Genomic DNA, 20795 nt, shown 5'->3' with positions numbered 1-20795 from the left:
CCTGAACTCCAGGATGACCACCACGTGCCCAGAAGACTGGTCTGCATGGACCATTCCTGTCTGACCAGGCAGGGGACTCTAGGTTTTCCTGATCCTTGACCTGGAGCTTCTCACTTAAGGGAAAGCATAAGGAACTGGCCTCCAACCCCCTCTTACCTGAGGATCTGATCGAGTCTACTGATTTTCCTTTATACTTATCAAACAGGCTGAGAGTCGAATACTTGCTTTTCCCATCCTTGCCCTTGGTTATTTGCCCCAAACGATCGGACATTGCGATGAAATGTCATCTAGTAAGGAAATTTTTCTCGGCACCGCTCCCGATCTGCCTTTGAAGTGGGGGAAGAAAAAAACAAAAAGAGTGTTAATCCACCAGAAGCTCTGATCCAGTGGACGGAATCCTTTAGGGATCATGGATCTCCTTGAAGATCTGAAGAAAGCTTTGGACTCTGTCCCTAGAAAGATGCCCTTAGCACGCACAGGCGGTCTTGCTCACATCTAAAGAGCAACGCTAAGAACTCTCCCTGCCTGAAAATCAGCTAACTCTACCTACCACTCCCCAACCACACTGAGATGTAAACTGCTACACACTGGGTCCTCTCCCTGAGTCAAGAAAAGCTCCTCAAGGTGGAAAAACAAATGCTCGTCCCTTGTAACACATCCACGTAACATCGAAAATAAGGTCGTCCTTATGGAAGTCTACTGTCCATTTCAAGGATAAGCAAACCCAAACCAAAGGGAAGCACACAGTCAGGAAATCACCCAGGAACAGCCGGGTGCAGGTACCTTTCAAACTAAAGAACCAGCACCCAGAGGGAAACACCTGCTCGGGCAACAAGAGCAGGGCTCTCTGAGGTGCAGACGGGGCAAACAGAGAGCAGGCCTCCCGGGGCAGAGCCCACGCGGCTTCACCGTCCACTCCTGCCCTCCACTCGGAGAACATCTTGAAAAACCGACCAAGGAAGAAGCTTCTCCCCTCTGCCGCCTTCTCCCTTTCTACAGGCTCCTCAGGAGCACGTTCCTCACTCACTTCCTCGCTCATCCACTTCAATACTCAGCGAGACCACGTGCCAGCTCCAGTGCCTTTTGTTCCACCCTCACTCTTGGCCTCGCTGGTTCTAAACTTGACCGTGGAAAATTAAAACTTGTACAAGTGACCATTACCTCCCATTAGAATTAATGTATGGAAAAGAAAGCTGAAGCATCAATTTGGGCATGTCGGTAAAATGACAAGACGGAGGTAACTGTGAAAACAGCCATGACTCATAACAGGCACTTGGTGTAGCTGCAGCAGGAAGGTCTGTCATTTCATCCTATTCTGAAGCCACGCTGGCCAGAAGAGCACATCCAGTGAGCTGGGTACATCCATCCTTTCATTCATTTCACATGAAACCTGATACTCAAGACCCGCTGGTCACTGTCCCAGGTACAGGAATAGATACGCACGCAATCTGTATCCGGAAACACTCATGCACCTCAACGGATGCCTAGGGGTGAGCGTCGTGAGCTGCATACGATGGGCGGGGGTCACCTACCAGGTGCAGCTACAGCCAGCCAAGGGAGAGGCTCCCGTGCAGCACCCAGTCCCCAGGAGGCGAAGCACGCTGCAGCGTCCAGGAGACAGGGCTCCGTGAAGAAACCAACCAGCAGAGATGCTCAGGTGCTCACCAAGCTCACACGTCAGGGCGCGCAACGCCAGCCACCCTCCCCAGTGCCTGCCCCACGTACCAGGAGCAAGGGACAGCGACGACAGGCAGGGAAACCAGCCACAAGGGTCCAAATTCGGGTTTTGATGCCAAGGGTTCCAGGACACACCCCTTTATCTTTAAATCTCCCTCCCCGAAGCTGGATCCAGTGAGTTTCTGCCAAAGTCAGAACTAGTAATAACCTCCCCCTGCTGCTTCCCCCAGACTAGGCTGTAAGCCCCTCCTCCAGGAAAGGAACTGGATCGTGTTTGTGTCAGACCAGTAATTAATAGGCTTTCAAATGGAAAACAACCTGAAATTCTCCATTAAGACAAGATGAGATCTAATTTTTAGACACTTCTCATATCAAACCAACAGAAAAGATCACTGGGGTAGGAACATGAATCCCTCCCAACACACAGGCGCACGCACACATTCCACTATCAACAAAAGCCCTTGAGACTGCCACCAAGGTGACAGCCACACGTGGCCCCAGCCTGCACAGCTCAGTCTAAAACAGGGGCTGGCAAACACTAGTCAGGGCCCCAGCCAATGGCCTGTTTTGTAAGGCCCTCAAGCTAAAAATTATTTCTTTTTTTACAGTTTTCATACTTGTTTTAAAGAAACAAAAAATATGCAACAGGACAAGCGGCCTGCAAACTTTGCTGACTCTGGGTCTAAAAGGAAAAGGCTTAATAAACAAGCACTTTTGAAGGTCTCCAGGTGGGAAATGTATGGGTAGCCTGAGAGGGCAGCCCTGAAGAGGCCCTACAGCTCCAGCGGGGGTCCAAGGAGGGGCCCCGGCAGAGGCATGGAGTCTTTTATTCATCCGTAGGAGACCATTCCCACTGGGCTATAACTGGGATACTGAGGGACTCCTGGCACTCTTTACAAACTCGTGTGACCTGCTGAATAACAAAAATGTTCATGTCCTAATTCCCAGAACCCGTGAATATGTCCCCTTCTCAGGCAAAGGTGTGATTAAATTCAGGATACTGAGCTGGGGGGTTATCCTGGATTATCTGGGTGGGCTCAAGGTAGTCACAAGGGTCCTTACAGGAGGGAGGCAGGAGGGTCAGACTCTAAGCGGCTGACGACAGGAGCACAGGCTGGAGGGGTGCTCTTGAAAGTTGGAAGAGGGCCACGAGCAGAGGGATGCAGACCGCCTGGAGAAGCTGGAAAAGGCCAGGGAACGGATTCTCCCCCAGAGCCTCCCCCGGAAGGAGCACAGCCCAGCCGACGCCGCGATTTCAGCCCAGCAAGATTCATTTCAGACTTCTGACCTCCAGAACTCGGAGAGAACACATCTGTGCTGTTTTCAGCCACTAGATCTGTGGTAATTTGTCACAGCGACAAGAGGAAACTATTAAAATCGTTTATTCAACACGTTTTTACTAGGCAGGCACTGCCACGTGCCCAAGCCCTGAGCTGGGACTGGGATACAGCAGAGGATAAAATGGACACAAGCTCCACCCCCACGTCCAGCCTACAGAGATGATGGGACTCACCCACGGTCACACAGCCGATTAATAAGAAGCATGTTGCAGAATCTCTCACTTCAGCACAATGATGGAAAATGCTAACTCACAGCTACATCTCTGCTGTCCCTGACCACAACTTTCACCTGACCACTGAACCTACAAACACCTCTGAACAAAGCCAGTGATGCCCCCTTCCCAGCCACACAACTTGCAGGACTACAGATGCCGCATCATTCATTTAAATCCAGATAACTAGTTCTTTACTAAATTAAAAACCAAACCAACAAAGAGAAATAAAAATTATTCACCAGACATTCTAGGCCATCAAATTGCTACATTAAATCTTAACATGCTTGATTTTTTAAAAAAATTTATTTATTGTATTTATTTATTTTTGGCTGCGTTGGGTCTCTGCTGCTACACACGGGCTTTCTCTAGTTGCAACGAGCAGTGGCTACTCTTCGTTGCGGTGCGCGGGCTTCTCACTGCGGTGGCTTCTTTTGTTGCAGAGCACGGGCTCTAGGTGCATGGGCTTCAGTAGTTGTGGCACGTGGGCTCGTAGTTGTGGCTCACGGGCTCCAGAGTGCAGGCTCAGTAGTTGTGGCTCACGGGCTTAGTTGCTCTGCGGCATGTGGGATCCTCCCGGACCAGGGCTCGAACCCATGTCCCCTGCACTGGCAGGCGGATTCTTAACCACTGAACCACCAGGGAAGCCCAACATGCTTGATTTCTAAAAATCAAATGTCCTATAATTCTGAAACTTGACCAGAAAAATTCTTGTTTCTATAGATACTACTAAAAAGTCTTCTTAAAATCTGTTAATCCATGGGAATGTAAATTGGTGTAGCCACTATGGAAGACTGTTATCGAGTTTCCTCAAAAATTAAGAACAGAACTACCATATGAGCTGGCAATCCCACTTCTGGAAATTTATGCAAAGAATATGAAAATACTAATTTGAAGAGCTACATGCACTCCTATGTTCATCGCAGCATTATTTACAATAGCCTAAATGGATGAATGAATAAAGAAGATGTGGTATATACACACAATGGAATACTATTCAGCCATAAAAAAAGATGAAACTTTGCCATTTGCAACAACATGGATGAACCTTGAAGGTATTATGCTAAGTGAAATAAGTCAGACGTAGAAAGACAAATACTGTATGATTTCAACTCATGTGTGGAATATAAAAAACCAAACCAACAAACAAAAAAATAAACGAACAGACCAAAGCAAACAAAAACACACAGATACAGAGAATAGAGCAGTGGTTAGAAAGGAAGGGGTGGGGAGAGGGCGAAATGGGCAAAGGGGACCAACGTATGGTGACAGACAGAGACTAAATTTTTGGTGGTTGAGCACACACCGGGGCATACAGAAGTAGAAATATAAGGTTGTACACATGAAACATATAATGTTATAAACCAATGTTACCTCAATAAAAAATAAATCTTAAAAAAAAAGCCTGTCAGTCCAAATTTCTGCCAGTTCACTGATACAAACCGATCTTTCTCTGATTCTGTACTTCCTGGGCCCACGGGCAGAGGTTAGAGTAGACACAGAGAGCTCTCAGTGGGTCTTCCTGGTGACACCACGCTTCTCCGAACTCACCAGTCCCCACACTCACCCTCAGGCAGCACCAGGAGACCAGAGCCTGACCGCACCCCCGCTTCTGGCATCCCAGAAAAAAATAAAGAAAAACTCTGGCCAAGGGGAACTAAGAGGTATTAGTTGGTCAACACCTGTTGCTTGAACTATGTCCTCTAAATAAATTCAGCCATTCAGCAAACACTAATTGAGCACCTACTATGTTTAGGGAATATGCTTTCTATTCCTTTTGACAAGAGCCTCTCGGTGAAGCCAAAACAGGGAACACACTGGACTAACGTCTGCAACTAAACCCATACATGCACTTTTTGGAGGGACCCTTCTCCCACTTTTTAACCAAGTTTTGCACTTGCTGGGCACACTACTGGCCTCTCTACACCTCAGTTTCCCCACCTACAGAACTGAGGGGCCAAGACAAGATTTCACAAATGCCAGAGGGTTCTAAAATCAAACATGTCAACGTTAATAACCCACAGCCATGGAACTACACGATTTATTGTCAAAGCAGCCATGTCTCACCACACATCGGGACTGGATTCTGTATTTCTATAGAAATCTGGGGTGCTAACAGGCAACGCTACTTAGCCACCATTGCTACGGAGACAACACCTGTGGGGAGGGGGCCTGATACTTGTTCACTGTAGGGCTCCACACTCAGACTGCACAGATGGACATCCTCCAGCCCCAATTCTCTCTTAGAGCAGGGTGGGCAAATTACAGTCAGCCTAAAGAATGTGCAAGAGGCCACGCATGTTCCACAAAGCAACAACTATTTACTACCTGGCCCTTTACAAAGCAAGATTACAGACACCAGCCTCAGGGCATGCAAGGGTTCATTTATTAAGCCAAATTTCACTGGACTCAAATCCAAAATACAAATAAAAACACTCTGGTTTCCCCAACGGTATGCAGGTATGTACCTCCTCCAGCGAATCGGTGTCAAGTGTGGGGCCCAGCTCTGCCCCACACCCATCTGGCTACTCTGCTTGCCCCTCGCTTTTCACAAACATCACCAGCTTACAAATATCTGCTGCGTTTCTAACCGTCAAAACACACACACACACACACACACACACACACATATGCACACGCACACGCACACTCCACTAGCCTGTCAGATAACAGAGAGACTTGCAGACAAACATGTGGGTGTGACTCACGAAGCTGGGGAGGCGAGGGAACACGCTTCTGGGTGGGTCAGAGGCGTGTCCATTCCACCCTGCCTCGTGCCTGGATCCGGACAAACCGGCTGAGACACCGGGTTCTGCAGGCAGCACAGACCAAGCCTGGAGCACAGCCACGGCTTTCACGCTGCTTGCTCTTCCTTTTCTAGGCAACAGAATTCATTTCTGTTTTGTTTTTTTTTTTCCCTAAACAAGATCTAATTTGGAACCTCAGTATGACATATAAAACAGCTACAAGCCAAGGGAGTGCCGTCCGCCCGTCCTGCCCCCACTGCTGGAAGCCTGCCTTCCCACGCAGCCACCTGAGGCCCCGCCTGGGCCCCGACGCATGTGAAAATGGCTCACCTAAAAGAAACAGAGGAAAGAAGGACCCCAAATCCGTGTGAAGACAGCTTTGGGGAACGAAGAAAAGGACATTTTAACACAATTCCAGGTCTGCCCATTTTGGCAAGTTACCTAAAGAAGTGCTGAGAGGCCCAGGCTCTGCTGCAGCAATACAACCATTAAGATTCACCAACAAAGGCAACTTAGTCACCAGGCCCCAAGCCTCCAGACGGGAGGCCCAGCCGTCCAGCAGGTCACCAGACGCCTGCACTCGGTCCACCAGAGGGAGGCCCTCCCGCCCTCCAGCTTATCAAAAGCCATTTCCGAGTAACAGGACTCACTTCACGCCCACTTGGGTACCAGCCAGCGGCAGCCAGCCGCCCGCCCAGCCGGGGCCTCCCCGGGGAAGTGCTCCAGGCAGGCCGGCATCCTGCTGACACTCGCTGCCCTCCACCCTGGAGAAGACACTACTGTCATCCGCCTGCTTTACAGACGAGGACACTAGGGTGAGGTCCGGGCAGAGGAGTCCCTGCCCAGGGTCACAGGCGGGAGCCCGGGCAGGGACACCAGGCCACAGAGGGGCCCTGACGCCAGGTTGCTGAGGCTCCGTCTATGGGGGGGCGAGTGCACTGGTTCTGACACGGGGCAGCGCCAGCTCAAGGCTGCCTGCCTTCTGGGCGACTGCACGGATGACCGGACCGGACAAGCCGTTCAAAGATGAACGCTTTATACACGCCAGTGCTGCCCCCAGCCAGATTCACACCGGGGCAAACCCAGGCTTTCCACAGGTCTCCCTGAGTCCGGTAACATTCGGTCACGTCACCTGCTTTCCTAAGCAGTCCTCAATCCTCAGGACACCTGGAGCCATCACCACCGACAATGAAGGACCCAATGCGAGCTCCAGCCCGGACCCCACCTGCTCAGAGGGGAGGTGGTCGGTCACCGGGGAAGACCCACGAGCCATAGAAACAGCACGTTCAGCCTAAGTGCCATCAGTTCGAGACACAAGCAGAAGCCCCCAACCGGGGTGGGGGAAAAGGAAAGCATAATCCAACAGGAAGGGAAGCTGAGAGCAGCCCGGATAAACAGGTCAGGAAACAAGCACGTGGGTCAGTAAAGGACCTGGTCGTCAGACAGTATGCTTGTCCAGTCTCAGTCAGAACATAAAGAACCATCCCCCACAAAATCCGGGTACAAGATGAATAAACAATTCCATCCTTCTCCAACACGTCAATGTCTGCCAAAAAAAAAAAAACCTTCAACATGGGGGAGGCGCCACATCACCTAGTTCAAGTTATCAGATGTGTGCTGCCCGCTCTGTGTAGCAGACATGGGGCTACTAGCTGCTGGGGGTGTGGAGGCAACGAGACCCCAGCCCGCCCTCCAGAGCAGGCTCCAGACGGCAGCATCTCCATCACCGCCACTCAACCGCCCAGCGCTGCTGCAACCACAGACAACATAAACAAAGCAGCAGAGCTGGGTTCCGATAAAACTTTATTTACAACAACAGGGGGGGGGGCTGGATTTGGAGCTGCAGTTGGCTGACTCCTAGTCTAAAGGGAGAATCAGATGTGGAGAGGAATACATCACAGTAAAATGCATTCAACAAAAAGGGGTTCACGTATCCCCCAGGACTACACCCCAGGACGAGGTAGGAGTGGGGGGCGGGGATGGGGAATCCCACCTGGGTTTGCAGGGAAGCTTCTGCTCCCTCACTCAGCAACAGCATGACCAGCTCCACACCTCCAGCTTCCAGGGGCTCCCTACAGGGCCCCAGTCAGAAAACCAGGGCGGCCCGCCAGAAGCACAGGGCCCCGCACCTCTCCAGCCCCTAGGAGGCAGGAGCTAGCCCACCTGCAAAGCTGGAGCCTGGCTGGGCCCAGGCATCCCACCTGCAGGAGCCCAGGCAGGTGAGGTTTCTGTGGGACAGGCCAGCACAAACCTCTCCAAGAACAAGCTGCCTGCAAATAAAGGCCTGAGGGACCAACAAAGGGCTGGGGTTAAAGGAGATTCGAGCCACCACCCGAAGAGGTCCACACCCCTGAGGGAACAGCACACCTTAGGAAGCTACAGCAATTAAAAATAAGGACGAAGGCCTGAGCTGCAGCGACCAAAGCACTTCCCCGTCCCCAGCTCTCCTGAACACTTGAGGGGCTGCAAGCCCCATCCCTGCGTCCCTGAGCCCCAGAGTCAGCGCTCCCCATCCTGCCCTGAACCCTCCGCCAGAGCCAAACCAGGTCACAAGCATCTGCTCAGACACCTCCAGCCTCATCCCACTGCTCCGGGGTCAAATCCAAACCCTCTAGGCCAGGGGTCCCCAACCCCTGGGCCGTGGACTGGTACCAGACCGCACAGCAGGAGGCGAGCGAAGCTTCATCTGCCACGCCCCCAGCGCTGGCATCACTGCCTGAGCCATCCCCCCCACTCCACCCCCCAGACCCCGTCCGTGGGAAAACTGTCTTCCGTGAAACCGGTCCCTGGTGCCAGAAAGGTTGCGGACCGCTGCTCTAAGCCAACACACGGCCCCAAAGCACCACCCAGTCTCATCCCACCCCATCCCCCACCACTTTCATCTCTCCAAAACAGGGGTTTGCATCTTGCCTCCACACTCGCCTGTTTCCCTGTTGACTTAACGGAGATGAATATACTGTTACCCACCTCACAGGTCTGACATCAGGAATAAATGAAAGAACGAACACAACACGTGACCCAGTTCTCGCTCGCCCTTAGAAGGCTCTCGACCGCAGGCAGCTACTACCCTGGCTCTGCCCGACCATCAGCCCTGCAACACTACTTCCCCCTTCCAGACTCCTATGCAACCAGCGAAGCCTCCAACTTCCCACCTACCTCTGGGCTCCTGGGGCTCCAGGGACCTGACCCCACTTTGCCGTCTCACAGCTTAAGGGCCCTGATGCAGAGAGCAGACCTTCAAAACCACGACTGAAAACTCACAGGTGTTTAGGATCTGCTTGTGGACCCCTTTAGTTAATTCTCAGGAGACAGAGATGCACGCTAACGCTCAGAAAACCCTCGAGATGAGCACTCCACTGCGAGCACGTTTTAAACAGCACTCAACTGCCCCAGTCTCAAGGTTTCCCATTTGAGGGCAACAAGCAGGGATATGCAACACAACCACACGCTGGGGTTAGGACTGACTGCCTTATGGAGGTGGATAATCCCGGTCCTGCTCATTTGTTCACCCATAACATTTTTAGAACAAAAGGAATATACACTTGATATAGAAGAACTGTAAAGCCTTAAAAAAATAAGAAGTGATCACCCGTCAGCCAGCTCCCAGTTACATTGCTGGATGTCTCTTCACTAGCACAAGTCACTTAAATTCAGGGGCCACCATGCTGCAATGCTAATTATCCTGCCTCCTGCTACTCTATTCTACTGTGGTTTTGTTTCCTATTTCAAGAGTTCAGCAATGAAGGTCATAAAACACTATATAAATTCTAAACAGATTTGCTCTTTGTTTAAAAATATTTTGAAACTGATTTTAAGGAAAGCTTGGAGAGTACTGCAGACAGGGCAAGCACAAGCACATGGAGGATGCCGTCCCAGCCAGCGGGGACTTTGTTTACACCCAAAACCTATCCCTAGGAATGACGTCACCTGTAGCAGCTAGAATCTGGGCGCTAGAAGAGGGAGGACTACTTGGCAGGAAGTGCTTTTCTTTAGCCCAGGAGAAAGCATTCCTTCCACCTTCCCAAACCCCGGGTCCTCACAGATTCATTCACTGCTGAAAAAACACAGGAGGGGAGAGAGAGAGAGACTGATTCCACCATCCACCAAGTAACAGCCACTGCAGCCTACATGAACTCCCCGGCACAAGCCCTCCCCACAAGGACGAATTCCCTCCTCCAGGCAGTAGCTCTCTCTCCACACACACTGCCAGGACGGAAAGAGCCTGTGAGTCCAAATGCCACAGTGGGGACAGAAGCTCTACTTTGGAAGGCTGTTGCGGGAACTGGAGGTAATGGCCCCAAGGTGTGACGAGAACTCGGTGGCACAGACAAGGGATCCGTCAAACAGGCCCTGTCATCCCCCCCCCACCCCGTCCCGCTACACTCTCTGCACCTTCAGGCTCCCTCCCTTCTCAAGAAAGCAGGGCCAGAGAGCTCACTCTCTGAAAGGAGGTAGTGACCAATGGCCAGACATCCCAACCCCCCCTTCCTTCAGGGCCTCACAATACTCTGCAGCCTCTACAGCAAACGGTAGCTCTGGATGTTCTGACACAAAAAGACAACCACCGCTGATCACGTGGCAGCCGAGTGGTATAACTGACAAACACACACACAATTACGCAAACACATTCGTACATAAATGTGACTGTGTACTTATCTACAATGTGCACATACACCCCAGAAATGACCCTAATTTCAGTTCCACTTGATTCACAGAAACTATCTAGAAAACAGGAATGTTCTGTTTAAACATGGCAGAAGGACCACAGGCATTTATAGCTCACCTTTCCAAAACCCTCTAAAATGACAACAAATAGACCCCAAAGACAGGGACGATTTTGGCAGAGAACAGACGTAAGTAGTAATAGATTTAGGAGATCATAGATCCTAGGAACTGAGGACCCCAGAGAGCTGGGAAGGTCCTAAGAGTAGCAGGTGCCCTGTAACACTGCGGGGGGGACGGGAGTGGGGGTAAAGCTGGGAGCACTTGCAGAAAGGCTGCATGTGCAAGAGCCAGCCTCCACATTGCCTCCCTGCCCGCCCCCCCCCCCGGATAAATTAAACAAGAGAAGTCTAGACTTGAGAACACCAGGGTCAAAGGGGGTGGGGGTGAGGAAAGGAGCTAAAAAAAGAAGCTAAGTACAAACCTGAGGAGCAAACCAGAGGGGCCTGAGGCTCCCTCCGCTCTTGGCCTCACAGGAGAGTGGTAGACAAACCAATTACCTCCCTCCCTCCACACCCCTGGCAAAGAGGGAGTCTTCTCTTGAAAACCTACAGAGCAGACCTTGGGGCTGGAGAATAAAAGGTTGGCTTCTCACCCATCCACCCCACTCCCAAGAGCCCCCTCTGACCCACCCACCCAGTTTCCAATCAGCTGTGTCTGAGACCTCAACTGAAAGACAGAAACCAAATAAACAAACTAAAGAACCTGGAGGGGGGCTTCCCCAGCGGCGCACTGGTTAAGAATCTGCCTGCCAATGCAGGGGACACGGGTTCAAGCACTGGCCCGGGAAGATCCCACACACCGCGGAGCAGCTAAGCCCGTGCACCACAACTACTGAGCCTGTGCTCTAGAGCCTGCGAGCCACAACTACTGAGCACACACGCCTAGAGTCCGTGCTCCGCAACAAGAGAAGCCACCGCAACGAGAAGCCCGCGCACCACAACGAAGGGCAGCCCCCGCTCGCCGCAACTAGAGAAAGCCCGCGTGCAGCAACGAAGTCCCAATGCAGCCAAAAATTAATTAATTAATTAATTAATTTTTTAAAAAAAAATTTAACTTCAACTTCAATAGAAAAAATGCAAGATAAAGTCAAGGATCTCTCAGAAAAATTAACAAGGAGATGAATTAGATTAATACAGGAATCCAAATCTAACTAGGATTTCTAGAAACACAGAGGCAAAAGGAGGGAAACTATCAAATAAAAATTACAAGAGAAATTCCCAGAGCTGAAGTACCCAAGGCTGCAAGGGCCCACCGAGTGCTCAGAGTAAGGCATGTAAAAGGAACACAAGGTACAACATGAAACTTCAGTGCACCAGGGATAAAGATAAGAACCCAAAAGCTGCTGAAAGCCAACCTTCCCTCCACTCCAAAAAAAAGGTCCCAGGGAGGAACAAGGGGAACAGCAATGAGTCCTCAGGAGCCACTGTGACTCTCATCAGCATCATCCCCGCCTCCCCCCGCCACCCCCCCCCCGAAAACAATTTTCACTCGAAAATCCAGTACCCAGCTGACCAAGTCAAGTGCAGGGATAGAAAAAGACTTTTTCAGATGCACACAAGGACTCAAAACATTTATTTACCTTCTTAGAAAGTTGCAGAGAAAGATACTCTAATGAACAAGAGAGAAAACCAAGACAGAGGTAAATGCTGCAGTAGCCATTCCTGCCTGCCTTTCTGGAAGCTAGTTCTCCGTTCTTCCTTTCCAGAGGAAGTGACCTAGTCCTTTCCCAGGCAGACAGCAGCTGGGAGGCTGACCCACACCCAGCTTGGGGGAGGGGCATGCCTGTCTAAGGGAGAAACCCACCCCCCTTGCCAGTGACTCACCCAGACAAATAAGATACCTGGTTCCTTAGGGACAACACCTCACACAGGACCAACCAATCCGGAACCTGCCCACCTCTAGAGTTCTACTTACTTGAACCAATAAATTTCCTTACTCTTTAACACAGCTTAAGACAGTTGTTATTTGATGCTCACATTCCCCAACTGATATACATACACATAGGATCAAAGAAACAAGAGATCCAACACAGAGGGACAACACCAGAGTGACAACCACAGAAAGCCCAAGATGGCAGCTGCACTACAGCAAGACAGGAACGGTCCTGATGAGAGCAGGACAGAGGGTTCCAAGGGATAAACGGAACAGATTATCTAATGTATCTGGGCAATTATAAAACAGTATTTGTTGCATTTTATGGAAGCATTTGTAAAAAGTAGAAGATATAAGGTTTAAGATAGTTCAATTTGTCAATCTTTTCTATTTTGGTAGTGCCTTCTGTATCCTATTTAAAGAATTTTGTCCTCTCCAAGATCGTACTCTCCTGTTTTCTTCTAGAAGCTCTGTTTTCTCTTTCATGTTTAGCTCTGTAATCTACCTAAAACTGATTCTGGATACGATTTGAGGTAGAAAATTCTTCCCCACCCCCACCCCCATACAGAGAATCCAATTTTCCCAGTACCTTTTTTTTGAAACGGCCACCTTTTCCACCTGTCATGTGGCACCTTTGTCATAAATTAAGTGACTACTTATGTGCAGTCTGTTTCAAGATCTCTGTTCTATCAGTCTATTTGTCTATCCTTTTGCCAACATTGTGCTGCCTTACTTACGGTAGCTTTTACAAAGTCCTGACATCTAGTAATATGTCCTTTCAGCTTTGTTCTTCAAGGATGCTTTGACTATTCTTGGCCCTTTGCATTTTCATATACATTTCAGAATCAGTTTGTCAATTTCTGAACAACCAACAAGGAAAGAAAAGCCTGCTGGGATTTTGGTTGGAATTACATGGAATCTAGAGATCAGTGTGGGGAGAACTGACATCTTTACAACGCCAAGTGCAAGTGAGTGTGTGGAGGGAGGACACGGCTCCTGCACTGCTGGTGGGCGTGCCAACTGGTACCATCTCTGGACAACAGGCAGCCATCCACTAAAGCCAAACATATGCCTCCCCTGTGCCCTGGCAATTCCATTCCTAGATATGAACCCAACAGAACACATACACACACGTGTTGAAAGACATGTGTGAGAATGTTAATGGCAGCAGTATTCAGAATAGCTCAAAATGGTAACAAGCTAAAAGTCTGTCACGGCTAGAATGAATAAATATTATATTCACGTAACAGAATACTACTTAACAATGAGAAGGAACAGACAGATGGTAACTAGGCTTATCGTGGTGATCATTTCGAAATGCACAGAAATACTGAATCACTGTACTGTGTACCAAGAACTAATACAGAGTTGTAGGTCAATTATACTCCAAAAACAAAGTAATTATGTAACTAAGTAACTAACTAACTCATAGAAAAAGAGATCGGATGTGTGGTTACCAGAGGTGGAGGGAAGGGGAAGGGGAATTGAATGAAGGTGGTCAAAAGGTACAAACTTCCAGTTATAAGATAAATAAGTACCAGAGACGTGACGTGCAACATGGAAATATAATTAACACACTGTATGTTATATATGAAAGCTGTTAGAGAGGAAATCTGAAGAGTTCTCATCACTAGGAAAAAAATTTTTTTCTATTCCTTTAATTTTGTATCCATATATTCAATAAAATGATATTCACTAAAAAAAAAAAAATGATATTCACTAAACTTACTGTGGAAATTATTTCATAATGTATGTAAGTCAAATCATTATCCTGTACAGCTTGTCAACTGCATCTCAATAAAACTGGAAAAAATAAATAAATGAGAAGGAATAAACGCCACACAACTACATGGGTGAAACTCACAAGTATATAACACTGAAGGAAAGAAGCCAGACACAAAAGAAGTAAGAAGCAGAACAAAGACATGGGTCGGGAGACAATCCATAATGAAAATATAACTAGCATGAACCTGTATTTGCAGAGCAATTTTAAAATGAAAAAAAAAAAGAAACATTTTAAGTGGAAAACCCAGCAATCGCTACACATTGATAGATCAAAGCCCACTCAAAACAGTAACAGACAGTAATAGATGATCTGATCAAAGTAGATCAGCAAACATGTTCAAAAAGTGACTACAAATGAGACTTTAAGGAAAACCCCAAATTCTGAAAAGCAAAAATCTCTGACCACAGTGCAACAGAATAAGATATAATGAAAGCAGAAGAAAAAATAACCCTATCAGTTGGAAAACTTAAACCTCCATCTTAAAAAACTTTTGACTCAAAGGGGAGTTCAAAACCATAGCTGCAGAATACCTAGAAAATAACACAGATGGAGAAAAGAACACTACACACCAAACTTTTGAAACAGAGACAAATTTGTTCTCAGAGGAAATTTAATCATCTAAAAACTTAAAATTCCTAACAGAAAAGAATGAAATTAAGCATCTGATATGAGGAGTTAGAAAAAAGGACACAACTGAACACGAAGGAAAGCAGAAACAATTCACAAAGAAAAAAGCCAAAAGTAATTTAATGAATACATCTGAATAAAGCTGAATTTTAAAACAGCAGTTCTCTGAAACAAGAAAAAAATAGATAAACCACAATGAGACAGGTATTTGTACCCTCAATTTACAGACAAGACACCAAGGCTCAGTGAGGTTAAATGACTGGCCCAAGGTCACTATCTTCAAGTTAGGGCATAGCAAAGCCTGAACTTGAACCCAGGTCAGTCTGACATCCAGGCACTGCTCCGGAAGTGTTGGCACTCAGTGGGCACTAGAGAAACACCTGCTACCGCGATTATGAGGTCCACGATAGCCACCAAGGGGCCCTGAGGCCCAGAATAAAATATCCACAGTACGCCCAGGCTCTGGGTGTACCCTTGGGCTGTGGTGAATGTGCAGGGCAAGTCTGGCCCGGGGTGCACCGCATCAGGTAGGAACTCTACTCTCAACACAGGGTCCGGTGGGCCCAGGGTGTACGCGGGCTCTGGGCTCCTCACCCACAGGGGTCTGTCTTGAGTCTCCCCAAGCACAGCACTTGCCCGATGGTTCCAGTGACCAACGTCATCACTAGTGACCAACTTAAACTGCTATGGCTCCTTCCTTCATGAGCAGTGGGGTCAGTCCCTACCCACCTAGCTCACAGGCACACAGGCTTGAGCTGAAGCCTGAGAGGACTCCCGCTAGAAATCTATTTGCAGTCTGCAAAGAGCTACTGGACTATCTCACCTTTTGAATATGCAGTTAACTTAGCAAGTAGAAAAAAATTTTAAATAAAAAACTCAAAAAGGCAATTTCAGTATACAGCCAGGGATGGACAGCTGGACAGACGTGCCACACACAGGCCTCCCTGCCCAGGGTCAAACTTTACCAAGGACGTGGCAAATCAAAGAAACACATGACACACAGCTCTACTTCTGTTTTTCCCTCCTTTTCCACCTCCAAATAATGGTGAATTAGCAAGTGAGAAGCACTCTGCAAATGCCATCAAAATCTATGCTCTATATTGTAAAATCCGATTTAGGAGAGAACAGAAATCGGAGACAGGATTTGTACTGGATTGTTCCTTCTAACCAGATCAACAAAGCAGTTTCCGAGGACCACTGACACATAAACAGACATGACTGAATTGGTTGGATTCCTGTGAACCATCAGGGTCCCAGCACCAGAAGCCAAGGCACTCGGGGTGGGTCTGAGTAAAACAAGGAGCCGGGAGGAAGCTCTTGCCAGGAAAAAGCCAATAATGCACCAGCCCCTGGGCCTGGCCCACAGGCATGTCTCTTTCTTTAAATTTATGAGTTACCTCTGTAATTAGTTATCTCTGTAAGTAATAAGTGTTTCTAATACACAATCACTGTAACAAATTCAAATGATATTAAAATATGCAAAAATAGTCAATCCAACTCAAAAGGTAACCAATGTTAACTTGGTGGATATCCTCCACGCCTTTTTTCTCAGCCCACATAAAACTGTCAGCAATTTGTGGTCTTCAATTTTTATTCTACAAATGTGGGTTGTTGCTACATTATGCTGCAACTTGCTTTCTTTTATTAATACGCTGTGGTCATCTTTTCAAGAAAACATATACCAATCTGAGACTCTTTAATGCCTTCCTAGTATTTCACTGCATAGTTGTGCCACATTTTACTTACCCATGTTCTACAGACAGACGTATAAATCATCTCCAACCGTGTACTGTGACAGACAAGGCTGCAACCCAAGTCCCGGTACGTGTAACTTTACGCTTGGGCCAATACTCGTGTACCACCTGACATTTCTACGAAGCATGTTTTTCGTTTGTGCCCAGAGAACTGAAGGGCAGACAGAAAGGTAAGGAAGGAGATGAGAACTGCGACCCTGCCCTGAGAAACCAGCAGTGCTCACACCCCGACCTCTAACCAGGCACCCACCACAGGAGGCAGATGCCCTCCAGGAGCGAAAGCCCACAGGGGAGCAGGACCCAGTTCACTCAAAACAACAGGACCCTGGCGCCTTCCAGGAGCCCTCCTCCACCTGCGGCCTCCCACCTTCAGCCTGCACGAGGCAGAAGAGGTGCCCCAAAGGAGACTTCTTATCAACAAACCATTCCGCCTAGATGGTAATGCCTCCCGCTAATCCGAGTGAGGAAGTACTCCATCAGGCTGGGGGAACAGCGATTACAGCTGTGCAGAGCATCCTGCCAACAACCGCCGGGGTGGCTGTCCTCACTGTCGGCCCCACTTAGATGGGGAGACGGAGGCTGAGAGGTGAAGTACCAGACCGAGGTGTCGCCCTGCGCCCTTTCCACTCTTATCACGCCATCTCAGAGCTGAGCCACGTGCAGGAGGTTGTCTGCTGACACAGAAATGGTTCTTCAACAACTAACCACCGCCCCCCCCCCCCCAAGCCACCTTCTCTTTGAAGAAAATAAAACCAAATATTTATTTTCTTCAGAAAATATACTGAAGGCGGGGGGGCTAAAAGGGCTGGGTTGGTTTAAATGATCTCCAACAAGCCCAAAGGACTACAGCCCCGGAACCCATATGCTATTTATTCTCCAAGCCTCAGACTCTAGAGGAAACCCAGGATGGTGATAGTCCCTGGGCCACCAATCAGGCAAGAGCAGGTCTGAAGTTATGAAAAGGAAGAACCCAAAAATAAGGGCCAAGTGTTGCTCAGGGGCTTTCAGAGGGATGCCAACCCGTCACTTCAGCAAAAGAAAAGAGGAACATGTGCCTCCACCTAAATACACCAACTTTACTCATTGGTTATTTACGATAAACGGGCATTACAAGACCTTCCCCATCCTGATAGAACTCTGGTCCCACAGCCCCCAGTCCCGCCCCACTCCATCATCTCTCCCCAGTCCCTGAACTATCACAGACTCTGCTGCCCCTTCCCCTAACAAGTCCACATCACAGAGCACACGGCCCAGCCTGCCCCCGTACCCCAAGCTCCCACATCAAAACCTCATCACATTGCCTTAAGATCTCTGGAGGGCAGCACTTGGTTAAAGCTACTCTCTGCCGCCACTAGTATGACCAACACAGCGTTAGGATTCATCCAGGTGGACAAAGAATTACCATGGCCCTTTCTTTTTTCCTTAAGACAGGAAAGGACTGAAGTGACAATGCTGGGGAACCACAAATGAAATGTCTTAAGTACACCTATAAACATTCATATCTCCTGTTTTCCGGTGGTCACTTCAGGGATGAAACTCACACGTTCAGTCAAAACATTCCCGTCACTGGAAAACGAAACTGTTTTCAAGACGGCACTCATCATCTCTCCATCTGAAGGATAGCGGCAAGAAGGAATGACTTTTACTTTCTACTTTCTGTATTTCTGGCGTGTTTGGGTTTTTTGTAACAAGCCTGTATTGTTACTGTTACATTGTTTTAAGAGCTAGGTAAACTGAGCAACATAGTAGCAACATTATCATGTTTCCGAGCTGACTACCTGCCATCATCACAGCAACACTGAGAGGCAGGTTCCAGCCCCACCCGGCAGATACAGAAACAGAGGCTCAAAGAGGTAAAGGAGGCCTGTTGAAGGTCCAGGAAGGTGTAAACAGCAGAAATGAACACTCCTGTCTGCCTGATGCCATGAACTGTAACAAACCTTATCTTCATTCCTCTCAAGACATTTACCTAAAACTCTCCAAGAACAGAACCAACTCAGGGAAGGGCAGCAGCCAGTGATCAAATGCTCCTGCTGGGGGTATTTACCTTAGAGAGAGGTGGACGGCAGAAAGAGCCCCGATGCCCCCGCCCCAAGGGGAGGCCCTTGGTAAGGTGTCTGAGCTCCTGGAGGTGAGGGCAGGGGCTGTTTGACTTGGGTCTAAATCTTCAGCATGTAGCACAGGGCTTAGCACACAATTAGAAATGCCGGCGTCTCGTAAACAAAAGAGCCCCAAGTGTATAAGCCTGCCTACTCCAACCCCCCAGGCCCTCAGCTAGTGCTGAATCCAGGAACCATTAATAGCTACTGTTTACTGAGAGCCTGCTCGCCTTGTGCCAGGCACCTTAGAAACACTTCAGCGTAGGACCCACTGAATCCTCCCCCAACTCTAGGAGGCAGGTGTTACTATGATATTTTGCAGAGAAAGAGAACAGAGACTCCAAAAGATTAAATAATCTTAATCACCCAGCTTGCAAGTGGAAGAACCTGGATCTGAAGGCAGCTGACCATCAAAGGCAAGGGCTACTCTCCCTCAGGAAAGGAGCAGAGGAGGGGGGCGAGGCATCCTCAACTCTCCCCGCGATTTCAGCCCGCAAGGGCCAGCGCTGCCGATCGGCACCTCCCCGGGGCACTCACCTCACCAGAGCCCCCAGCCTGATGAAATACCACCCAGGCGTTTCCAGGGGCTTCACTTCCGCAGTCACTTCGTCCACTAGGTGTGATTTCCTAGAATAACCAGGCCGGGAAAGTCGGGGCTGGAGGCCAAGTGGTTGAGTTGAGAACTGAACACAACAGGGCACAGGCCTCCAGATAAATCCCACAGTAAGATGCATTAACAACAACAAGACCACCGAGGGCTGTAATGCGAGCCTCAGAAATCTCCAGAAGGGCTATGTGAGAACTCCAAACGGAGGAGGTCTCTGAATTCTCTCTGCCAGGCTCTCTGTGCCAAGTACCATCATTTTAGTTGATAAGGAAAATCAAGCTAAGATCTGGCTACCTGTGCCCCTGCCCACAGCCCCCCGCCGGTCCCCCTACTGGCCTCACCTAACGAGACGCCCAGGGCCACTTCCGCACTGGGAGCCCACAGCAAATGCCATTTCTGATACACGTGTCCACACCCATCCCAGCCTGAGATCCTACACCGACTACAGAAAGCCTGAAACAGTCACTGCTTTTAATTTGGGAAATGTGCATGCCCAAAATGACCCCAAAAAGCTGTTCACTTAGGAAAGCCCACAGTTCAGAAACACCCGCTCTCATATACTATTGTATATAAACTGGCACAAAGTTTTTTGAAAAGGAGTTTAACAGAATTCTTACCAAAATGCTATTCAACAGGAAGAGTCCACACTACGGGAACACGCTCTCACATGCTATTATATACAAATTACATGTTTTTGAAGAGAAGCTGACTGAACTTTACCAAAATTGTGTAATATCCCAAAATTAGAAACAGCCCAACTGTCCACCAATAGGAAACGGGATAAATCAAGTATATCCACAGACTATTCTCCGCAGTTGCTAAAATAAATGATGTAATCCATCTATAAAGGCCCTCGAGGAGCACACCAAGACATTAAGTGAAAAGGGCAACCTGCTATAAGAAGAATATACATATATATGGATGGATAATGTGAATAATTTTTTTTTTCTATTAGGAATCACAAAAAACTTCAAATAATGGTTTCCTTTCAGAGAGATTGGAGAGGAACCCTTACGCTTTTCAATACAGATTGAATTTTTCTAACTACTTTTTAAAAAAAGTCAACTGGGAATATCTGGGCCAAGGGATTAAGAACTATTTTTGTTTTCCTCTTCCATACACTTGCATATTTTTAAAAAACCTCCTAAGTATTATTTTTAAAACATTAACAGTATGATAGATCTGTATATGTTAGTATGGAAAAATGCTCATGATAAGTTTAAAAATGAAGAAAGCCTAGTATGATCCCACTTTTGCTCTTCAAAAAACCTGCCTACAAAGGGCCATATTCACATGAAGGATAAACACACCAAACCATAAATAGTGGCTACCGCCTGGGAAGACAGAAG

At 48.3% G+C, this 20795-nt stretch overlaps 1 protein-coding gene across 13 annotated transcripts in view; it reads right to left on the bottom strand.

Annotated features, from left to right (window-relative positions):
- The window catches only part of PRRC2B (proline rich coiled-coil 2B), an 85981-nt gene that overhangs the window by 57894 nt on the left and 7292 nt on the right, over positions 1-20795 (bottom strand). For 12 of the 13 annotated variants that reach the window (XM_059925862.1, XM_059925864.1, XM_059925866.1 and 9 more), the window contains exon 2: positions 157-326. In XM_059925862.1, the coding sequence (XP_059781845.1) occupies positions 157-271 (115 nt within the window). In that variant the 5' untranslated portion in view covers positions 272-326. The remainder of the gene's footprint in view (positions 1-156; positions 327-20795) is intronic. The other variant, XM_059925863.1, reaches the window with a different exon arrangement.

The sequence above is a fragment of the Balaenoptera ricei genome, chromosome 6 (genome assembly GCF_028023285.1).
Source record: "Balaenoptera ricei isolate mBalRic1 chromosome 6, mBalRic1.hap2, whole genome shotgun sequence".
Taxonomy (NCBI): Eukaryota; Metazoa; Chordata; class Mammalia; order Artiodactyla; family Balaenopteridae; genus Balaenoptera; species Balaenoptera ricei.
Note: the sequence above shows the minus strand (reverse complement) of the source record. Positions and strands in the feature narration are given on the sequence as shown.